Source organism: Pseudonaja textilis, chromosome Z (assembly GCF_049901715.1).
Source record: "Pseudonaja textilis isolate UNSWEBS1 chromosome Z, rPseTex1.2, whole genome shotgun sequence".
NCBI lineage: Eukaryota > Metazoa > Chordata > Lepidosauria > Squamata > Elapidae > Pseudonaja > Pseudonaja textilis.
The window spans coordinates 96,999,443-97,010,340 of NC_142008.1; the positions used below are offsets into that span (position 1 = coordinate 96,999,443).

General features: G+C 38.2%; 1 protein-coding gene across 4 annotated transcripts in view; it reads right to left on the reverse strand.

Annotated features, from left to right (window-relative positions):
* Positions 1–9,781, reverse strand: part of SCRN2 (secernin 2) — a 14,607-nt gene extending 4,826 nt beyond the window's left edge. Inside the window, exons 1-6 of one of the 4 annotated variants that reach the window (XM_026710635.2) lie at positions 9,635–9,781; positions 8,015–8,193; positions 7,234–7,415; positions 3,523–3,722; positions 2,001–2,216; positions 1,204–1,369 (exon numbers count right to left, since the gene is read on the reverse strand). In XM_026710635.2, the coding sequence (XP_026566420.1) occupies positions 1,204–1,369; positions 2,001–2,216; positions 3,523–3,722; positions 7,234–7,415; positions 8,015–8,193; positions 9,635–9,689 (998 nt within the window). In that variant the 5' untranslated portion in view covers positions 9,690–9,781. Of the gene's footprint in view, positions 1–1,203; positions 1,370–2,000; positions 2,217–3,522; positions 3,723–7,233; positions 7,416–8,014; positions 8,218–9,112 lie in introns of all 4 variants that reach the window. The other 3 variants (XM_087916412.1, XM_087916413.1, XM_026710636.2) reach the window with 3 other exon arrangements.
* Positions 9,782–10,898: the final 1,117 nt, after the last annotated feature.

The following is a 10,898-nucleotide window of genomic DNA, read 5'->3' on the forward strand; positions in this document are numbered from 1 at the left end:
TGGCAAGAAGAGGCTTAGGTTCATTTTCATGTGACTGGGAAAACTGTTTACACAGTGATAAGAAGGTTAATAAAATTTTCAAAACAATCAACGGGTGCATCAAAAGAGGCCAGCATCTGCTTCATCACATCAAAACAGCAGAAGAAAGAAAATTGGACACTAGCTGATTTAAATTGCCTTTGGAAATATGTCTCATTTGAAAGTAAAAATACTTGCTCAAATTCTTGTGGTGTCTCATTTTTTTCCTAAGAAACCTTACAAATCTGAGCTCAGAGATATTCATTTTTAGATGCATTGCTTCTAGTCCTAATTGCTGTGAGATATCAGACAAAGTTACAAAGGTGTCCCAGGTACCAGTTTTCTATAACATGCTGACATTGTGTCATCTTCTGTCTACCATGGAGGCAGATAAATGTTGTCCCAATTATAAAGTGGCATTCTCCTCTTCTCCTGGCACAATTTTGCACATTTCATTGACAATGTGATTCCTGGTGGGAGACTGGGACCTGCCCACCTGCTCACTTCAGGTTATTGGGGAAAGGCTTGCCCTCTCCAGTTTTGTGGCACTGCCATCTATGGATATCAGGATTTGCCTCTGTATTTTCTGACCAGTGCTTTTCCAAAGCACTTGCTGGGCTTTATGCAACCTCCTAATATGTCCATTATAGGTTTTTGGCTGCCTCTATCAATAAAATGCTACTTATTCCTGCCTCATCTGGTGTTCATGGGGGAAATCTGTCAGCCAGCTATTTTTGGACGTATGCTTAATGCTCATTCAGAAGAGTATAAGCCTAACACTACAAATAGCCAGATAAATAACATAGAACATCTAAATGCCTACAATCTGTAAGTTGGACAAATCGACTGTGTCCACACTAGCTATTCTAAGTACATGGCCATGCACACGCATCTCCAGCTTACCCCATGTTAAACAGAAGGACTGTTGTTTCCACTAGCTGGTGACATGAGGTGGATGAGAATAAAAGCTGCAGAATCCACCAATCATTTTCCTTAATTTGCACCAAATTAAAACAGAAGGAAAAGCCTCACTTGTTAGCTTTCCTACCAAGACAGAAGATTAATCCGCAGTAATGGCAACAGAATGTATGGTGGCCTACTGTTTTACATCTTGTGAATGGGAGGAAAGTCTGGATTTTCTCTATGTGTGCAGTTGAAGATTCATTATACATAACTGCTGCTCACCTAGAAGGATCCGGGGTGGCAGTGAAAAAATGGACACAAGGTAGAAGGGGATTTTGAGGGAGGATGGATACCATACTTCCTGTGGTACAAAAACCTTCAGAGTCAACACAGATCCCACTGGCTTTGTTACTTAAAATGGACATAATTGTCTCAGCAGTAATTTGTCCTACAATGATAAAGAATGATACATGAAAACCAAGGAGGAAAGAACATCTATTGTTCCATCATTTTAATTTTCAAAATATTTTTTACATTTGTTACTGCAGAATTCATAGGTACCCTCAGATAGATGAGATGGGCAGGACGATATTTGCACACACAGACAAAAGAACCCTCCAACTGCAATGGACTTCAAATTATGCCCATAAGTCTTTAACTCCCAGGATTACCATTCACAGTAACCCTATTGAAAATAGAAGCTGGAAGGTAAAAATTGGAAAAAGCTCCTCTACACTATCCCAGTATTTTGCTGAACTGAGATTGAGTGAGTTGGGTGTTGCTGAAGCACCTTTCCATTAATGTGGCATCCATCAGATGTGTTGGACTTCAACGCCCAGAATTGATTATGCTGGGAATTCTTTGAATTGAAATTTCACACATGTGGAGAGTACCAGAAGTGGCTTCAAATCACCTAGACTGATTCAATCAGCATTCTAGGAGTTGAAGCATTGAAGGACAAGCTTAAGAAAGGTTGTGTGAAGGTATCCCTAAGCAGCAGGACACCATTCCTTCAGATCCCCATTTCCACATGAATCTGACTTCCAACGTCCTTCTCTTCATTTATTTTGAAAGCCCACCTGAGTGTTGATGTAGCAGCTTCTGGCCAGCACAATACCGAGCTTTGGCTGCCTCCATGCGGACAGGTTGATGGATGAGTGAAAACACTTCTGTGAAATTGAACTCTCCTTGACCATTCCACCATCCTTGCTCTTGAGCATGTTGTCTTAGACCCATATGTTCACTGGTAATGTTGGTACCAATCGTTAACTGGTTTGAAATGTTCTGGCCACCTTCTGTGTGGTTGAAGGAAAAATAATACTGTTTATTAAAATGTTAGTATTTGCTCTACTGCTGGCAGAGTCTTTTATATATATATATATATATATAATGTTCTGGTAGTCTTTTTTTAAAAAGGCATTCTCTTTTCCAGTCATCCCATACAGAAGAAATAGAAATAGCACTTATATACCCCCGTAGTGCTTTAAGCTGAATTCCAGTAACATTTTGGCTTAAGCGTGAAGAAATGTCTGAGCACCTTATATGGGTAAGAAGTTGTTTCCTTTTATATTCTACCAGAAATCCACTTTGAAATCTCAGGTTCAAGCAGCAGAAAGGCCCAAAAGAGAGCAGACAAATATTTATGAAGGATATAAATCAATCAATGCTAATTCTTGAAAGAGCATTCTTACAAAATATTGGAATCTCCCAGGGAAGATCCAACATACAGCATCCTTTATAATCAAAGGAGGAGATAACTGACAAGAGAGACAGGGATCTTAATTTATCTTTATAGTAGCTTGCCAGGAAGCTCATACAAACATGTTTTCAACCGGGGAGGTTAACTTTTTGCTGGTGAGATACAGAAATAAACCTTGGAGGGGATCAAAGTAGAATGAGGATAAGAAATAGATAGATGTCATCTCATATATGGGCAAAGAAGAATTTTCTGTTTTTGTCTCTGTGTGAAGGGGTATTTGGATTTTCTCTCAAATTTAAAATCTTAAATAAGTTTCCTTCTTGAAATGCAGAAAGTCACAGTACAAATTCGGCAACTGAGGAATGTTTATAATTCTGTCAGATTGAGCCCTGCATAATTCTCAATTTTCAACCAGTTTGCTTATAAAGACCCCTGGCCCAGGAAGAACTAGGAAATGAATGTCAAATTACAGCTGAAAAAGCCTGTTTTGGCAAAGAGCAGGCAAAAATCAAAATTTATATATGGTTACTCAGAAATAAGGCCACTGAATGAAGTAGAACTTACTGTCACATAAGCAAGAAGTTTAGAGTCAAAATAGTTTTTCTTTGATGTCGTTATTAAATTTATATTTATTTCAGGTCAAATAAGATGGTGGATGGGATTTGCATATCTTTGCTTTCTAACCTTACTGGAAATGTTCTACACTTAAAATAGCTATAATTCAAGGTTAAACCAATTCCAAGTGAAGCTGTTTGCATTCCGATCACTACTAGCAACGTTAGAATAAAATTAGGATACTTCTGATGAGATTGAAATATATTTTAAACTCAAAATCCTTTGTACCCTTCTAATATGTCACAGTACATTCTTTATTTAAAAAAACAAATAAACCAAATGCCCACCTTGGATCCTCTGAGCCACCCAAAACCGTCCTGCTGTTTCCAACACCCAGGCTTCAGTGCGGTCCGCCAGGAGGAAGGTATTATGGTAGACAAAAGGAGTTGGCGCTTCCTTGCAGTTGCCCCCTTGACCATAGCTTTCCAGAAGAGCTGTTATGACTTGGACTGCTTCACTGGCACTACTGCCCCTCTCCAGACCCAGTCTGAAATATAGTGCTCATTGCTATTAACATCTCAAATGTGTTTAGCAGTTGCTTAATTAATGTATTAATTGATATTTCTAAAAAGAAATATATTATATGATAAATGGTCTTTTAGCGGGGAGGATGAAGGAAGATAGTATCAGGATAGTGTCAATGAAATCTAAATTTGATCAATAAATTAAGACAGCAACAGTATTTTAATCTTTTCTTGGTTCCCATTGTTGCGGAATAGAGACCATTCCCTGCATTTTGTAGCAACCCACTACATCTTAAAATACCTTCCAAAACCCATGGAGTTTTAGTCAAACTTCTTCAATTTGGAATTAGCTGTTGGTGACATCATAGATATACCCATAGAGCTTTTTATCAAGTTTGCTGTGCCTTGTTTCTTGATTTCTTTAAAAAATTCCCTCAGCCTACAGCCTTGGAATGACTTCGTGGACTTTCATCAGAGTACAGATCAGAGCTGTTTCTACTTTGGTTCAGAAAAAGCTAAGTTTGGTTAGTGGCTAGTCTACAATCAATTAAATTAAAATTAATTAAGGAAATTTGTATGGGTTCTGAAGAGTTATAGTTACAATTAAAATCATAATAATTAATGGAAGAGGCAACTTAGGGTAGTGGTTAAGGTGCTGATCTAGAAACCTGGAGATTATAGGAAGAAATGGCACAGACAGAAGACAAGTCTGCAAAAAAGTTGACAGAGCTGACAATGGTAGCTAAGAACAAGAAGCCAATATGTAGATTGACATTTTCAACCCTCTCTGGAGGAGAGGGGAGGGAAAAGGAAAGGGAATTGCCCTACATATAGTTGCTTCTTATGAGGATACTTCAAAGGACACTAAATTTGCACTTCCTTTGCTAACCATCCTTAGAAAGTGCCAATTACCTGCTTTGAAGAAGTTAAATATCATTAAAATGACAAGGCTGAAAATACTGAGTGAGTACCTTCAATCCTTAATAATCCTTTGAAATCAATTTTAAAGAATAAATGCAATATTTTCAATATTGGAGACATAACAACATAAACAACCTATAATGGCACTTGAGGCTTTGTGAAGGAATTATTGAAGGACTTCAGTCTGATTTCTACATCACAGTATGTAATGTGTTTTATGAATATCATATTCCCAGAAGAAACTATAATACTAGTAGATGCTATTACATAAAATATTTGGGAGACAACTTATCTGAATAATTATAGAGAACAAAGTAAACAAGAATCTTTTACATATAACAAAAATTGAAAAGCTCTAAAAAGTAAGAAATAAAAATACTAATTCAATAATAATTTTAATGTCTTGATTAAAGAGGTTTGTTAAAGTTTTGAAGGAATTCAAGACAAAGATCAATAATCATTTGAATAGATTAAGGAACAAGATAAATTTTATAAAAAGGAAGAAACATAAAGTTGTTTTATTTGATCAGAGTTAAAACTGGACATGGTAATTTGGGGGGTTCTTTCTGGATTTCTGAAATCTAAATTGGTAAAGACGTTGGGTATTGGATTTGCTTACAGCTAAGAGCTATGGAATGATGAGTTTTATATTTGTTACATAAATATAATGTGATTAGTTCAGGATTCTCTTTCAAGTTTTGCTGATATCTATTTTGGAAAAGATGTTTTTTATTTGACCTTTAAGAGTAGAGTTATGGGATGAAGACTTTTATATGTTAATCTTTTATATCTATTTAATATCTTTTATATCTGTGGAGAGATAGTAAAATTACTTACACTTGACCTGATGAAAATTATAAGTTGCTTTCTTGAAGTTTCCCTTTCCTCTTTTTCTTTCTTGCACTTTTTATTTTTTTTCCTATTTCTTTTTAGTTTGCATTATTTTTCATTTTTGTAATTAAATTTTTTAAATAAAAATGTTAAGAGGACTCTGAGTTCTAAACTTCCTTAGGTATGAAAGCTGGCTAGACGACTTTGGGCAGGTCACTTTTTCTCAGCCCAACTCACCTCCCAAAGTTGTTGAGGCAAACAGGAGGCAGGAGTACAGGTTGTCTTCGACTTACGACCACAACTGAGCTCAACATTTCTGTTGCTAAGCAAGACAGTTTAAATGAGTTTGCCCCATTTTATGATCTATCTTGCCTAATTGTTAAATAAATCACTGCAGTTAACGTGGTTGTTAAAAGAATCTGGCTTTCTCACTGACTTTGTCAAAAGTTTGCAAAAGGTGATCACATGATTCTGGGATACCACGACAGTCATAAATATATGCCAGTTGCCAAGCATCCATATTTGGATTATGTGACCATGGGAAGGCTACAATGGGTTAACGTATGAAAAATGGTCATAACTCACTTTTTTCAGCACTACTCTAACTTTGAATGGCCATAGAAAAAATCGTTGTAAGTTGAAGATTACCTGATTAGTCACGTCACTGCCCTGAGTTTTGTTTTATTTTTCAGAGGGTGTCTCAACAAAAAAAAGCACACCTCTTCATCAGGTGACATTGCTTCAAGGAAAGGACTTGAAATATGCCTATCCTATTAAGTATGTGGGATGGTGTCAGCCCACAGACAAGCAAAAATAATTGAAGACAGATAGCCCTGAGAATTCCCTAGTTTTGTGCCACGTAAGTTTTATAGATTAAACTCCACACCTTGAATTGCACCTGGAAACCTACAGGAGCAGATAACAAATAATGCTATTACCTGATATACTCAACTGCATCCATAACTATCTACACCTTGCATTCTGGGCCAAGTGCAGCTTCCAGATGATCTTCAAGGACAGCCCATATAGAAGATGTTGCAACAGTCCAACGGATATCAAACTCGCAGCGTCACGTTGATGTCACATGACCTATCACTTTTTTGCCTTCAAGGGATGGGCATGGCCTACACGTGACGCATCCGGCCTGTGGGCTACCAGTTTGACACCCCTGGACTAGGAGGTAACTAAAGCATGAGAGATGTCAAGCCCATTCCATATGTTTTGAAAATCTCAATTCTTAAGGAAGCAAGAGGCATACCTTGAGGTATGCAGGAATATACTTGGCAATCATAAATGTATTGCTAGCCTGCCACTACCCTATGCCCTTATCTTTTAGGGTTAATACACTCATTTCAAATTTTGAGAAAATTTCACAATATGGCTATTAAGAGGATGCAGCTAGTTAAAAATACTTATTCTACTAAAAGGCCAACAAGATTAGAAAATAAATAATTTGCCTGAAAGAGAAGCAAAGATGGGAAATTGACCCCCAAATACAAACTTACTCTTCTGAACTTACAGTTCAAACTCTTTATTCAGATACCATAGTTAATGTGTGAATGTGGCCTTTGCCTGAGCCTGCCTTCCTATCAGATCTGTAATAGAGCAGTTCGAGTTCTGATGCTGACTTGATAGCAGGCCAGAAGCAAAGGCAACATTATGACATAATGTTCAGTGACGATGCAGCATAGTGGTGAAATGCCTAAATGTCAACTATAGAGAGGCAGAGAATATGCAGGTTTTGGGTGTGGGTTCTACAAGTTACACCAAGTTGCTTCCTACCTGACAAGATCCATGCCCAGCAAGGCTTCCTCCTCCCCAACTGGCTCTTGACTCCACACACCTTCATTGCCAATGCAGACACCATGTTCATTGGCACCCATTTCAGCTCCCCACAGCCAGGCAGGGCGACTCAGGATCACTGCATGTGTCTTTTCTACCTGGTCGACTTCAATATATGTGCACTGTGGAGAAAGACAGGCCATACATATCAGAATTCTGGAGGTTTAATTCTTAGTCTACCTCCAAGCCTGATTTACCACAACATGTAAGTCAAAGTCCCGCTTGGAAGAATGAAATTACAAATTTCTCTAAGGTCAAGAAAACCTCATAAATGTCATAAAATATGTCATGAAGACCTGTGCTAATTTGAGGATGCCTTTACTCTTTTTACATGATTAGGCCAACAGCTACTTACTGTGATATACAAATACAAGGAAAGACAAGGTACTATCTTTGGAGACAAACATACTTATCTTCATACCTTTATATCTTTATGTATTTATATGCAACTTTCCCCTCAGGATAGGATGTGTTTTTTACAAGACTGCTCTGGATGGATCTGATTTCTTTTTCTTGATCATACTTGGAATGTGCTGTATTCTTACCTCATCATGGAGATTTCATGCATTAAACGTGACAAGCATGTCAATCTGTGGTGAATGAACTAATTATCCAGATGGTGGTAACCCATGCTTTTATTTGGATTCCTGCACTTAAGAGTCAATGAGGCCTAAACAATCCTTCCAACCAACCTTCTCCCCACTGACTGATTTCAACTCACCTGAACCTTTGTCCCTTTGACATGACATCCAGCTGGAAAATAGACAACCTCCTGAACTTCATCTTTAGGCCGATCTGAATTCTTTCCAAAAATGACCTCTTTGGCAAAAGAGGCTGGGGGAAGTGAGACGAAACAGTCGCAGGAGGATGGTACAGGAGGGTAAAAGCTGGCCATTGTATCTGCATAAGTTTATAGACAGAAAGCTGAACATTGTAATCTACATTTTCTGTTTATTTTTTTTAACAAAAATCTCTTTTTTTCCTACGTGGTCCATCTCTTCTTCCACAACCCATAAAAATTTACTCAAAACTAATTGATTGCTCAGATTTTTAAATACCTTGCTTTGTTTGGAAGAAAGAAACTATCACTATCAAAACAGAACAAATGACAATAGCCTCTAGACTAGGGATTATGGCAACATGTTACTCAAAAATAGTAAAATATTTTTTATATCACAGTAGCAAGAACATGAGGATGAGTCTCTAGCTAGCTTATTGCAACTCATTCTACACTTACAGTAGAACGCTACATATGCATCTAAAAAAGCAGTCAGCCTTTTCAGTAGTGACTTAATTCTTCTTGAACCTCCTGAAATCATGATTTAATTGGCCACAATTGTCTTTAACTGAACATGTCCCATACTGCATTGTGGGGAAAGTTTTCTCTATGAAAGGATTTTAAAAATGGGCATTACTGGGTTGTGTTATCTGTATGACATGATTTTCATTACATTCCTACAGAGCTTTAAACTGAAAGATATACAAAGAAATTATATAAATACATATGGCAATATTTTCTTTCAAACACTTCAAAACCATCTTTCTAAATAGGGTTTGGCAAAATTTCTTCTTTTTGTACCAGGAATAAATTATATATATGTCTCTAGCCTCAATTTTTCTTCTTAATCTTTTCTTCTTCGTCCTTCTGCTAAGACCTCCTGCTCCTTGGGCATCTTAGACTTTGTGCACTGCATCAAACAGCAACAATCGCTTTGAGGTGCCTAAATCTTTCACCCACTGTTTCCACTGTTTTCCCTCTTTCTGTTGTTTATCCCTTTCCTAGATATTGTAGCGAATCTTCGTTTGCAATACAAAGCACATGCTTTGTTGAGCAGATCCCATTTAAGGTCTCTTCTTAAAGTTAACCTGCAACGATAATCCAGCTCTCCTTTGATATTTTGCAGCTGTCAAGCTGCCTTCGCACCATAAACCAGCAAGCCAACCAAAATTTAGCCTACTGTCTTGCGCGAACTCAGGTCACATGGTTGTTTTATGATCCGGGGTCCCGCGAGAACAGAGTGAATTGAAATATAAGTGGTTTAATTAATCTCAGGTGTGCCTGTTGTGCAAGCTTACTTTTTGGACTTTCAAGTTCCTTTCCTTTTTTACAACTAATGAAAAATCGGCTCCATTCATCTATTTTTGAAATAACGGTTCTTGTTTATTAGGAGACCCCCGCCCCCTCTCCATTCCACCCCCATATCAATGCAAACTGCTGACAAAAAGCAACCAAGGATTACAAAAGTCGTTTCACGTCCGCGTGTCCTCACGCCTCTTCCACAAATACCCACGGCTTCTCGGTTACGTTTTCTCCCAGCCCCCAACTTTTCTTTCAACTCACTCAGAGATCCCTTCAACTCTGGACTCTGTTTCTTCGGGCTTTCTGGATCTGCCATGGCAGGAGGTCAGGGAAATACTTGGCCACGTTGAATTGCCCTTTAATTTAGCCGGAAGTTGCAAAAAGATGTTTTTTTTGTTTTAATGAGATAGTGAAAGCGACGCCAGGTGGCGCCGGCAGACTATTCAGTACCAAATTCCCAAACTTGTCCTGCGATACGTTTTTTATTTATTTATTTTGATTTGTCAATCGCTTACAAGATAATAGGTATAAATATATACATAGTTATGAATACATGAAATGGGTACATATAAGAAAAATAAAAGAAACAATAGGACAGGGACGGTAGGCCCTATACGTGCATAATGTGGATGCGTGCTGCTATGTGATCTGGTTTTTGGATTAAAAGAAAAAATATTAAAAGAAAATTATGCTTGCAGATATCCTAAAACTACAGGCACCCATCAGGCTCAGAGTCTGCCGCTGCAGCTTAAATTGTTCTTGATGTTTGGGAAGGCAAAACTCTTAAGCACCTCCGCGGCAAACGAAGTTCTCCTTGGACTTGACTCCCGTTCCGGTCTACGGGCAAGGGAACTTGCGCTCTGTGTAGCAAATAGGCTAACGTGTTGCCCCTCACATCCTTCACTTCCCTATTGCTTCAAGGAGATAGTTTAGCGGTGGAAAACAGCTGGCTGCATTGCCCGCCCGTTTTATCTTGGGAATGAAACGAGTAAAGGTCTTGGAAATAGTTTCTTGGATATATTTTGGAAATAGGAGGAGGAGAAAGATTACTTCCCTCCACGGTGTGAACGTCGAGCCTTTCAAGGTTGGCCTATTCGAAAAATTGAAGATACATAAACTCTTGAAACTCTATAGTTGTAGGACAGTGTTTCTTAGCCATGGCCCTTTGAAGATTTGGGCTGGGGAATTCTGGGAGTGGAAGTCCACATATTCAAGCAAACCAGATTGAGGAATACAGTTGCTTTCCCCCCATACACACACCTCTGTTTTTCTGAGCTAAGCTGATGTTTTCATAAAACTGCCATATACAGATATAAAAACCATTTGTTTAGTGACCGAAGTTACAATAGCACTGAAAAAAAAATGACTTGACCAATTTTCACAGTTAGGACTGTTGCAGCATCCCCATGGTCATGTGATCAAAATTTGGGCACTTGGTAGTTGGCTTATATTTATGAGGGTTGCATTGTCCTGGGATCATAGGATCACCACCTGTAACCTTCCTAGCCAGCGTCTAACAAGCAAA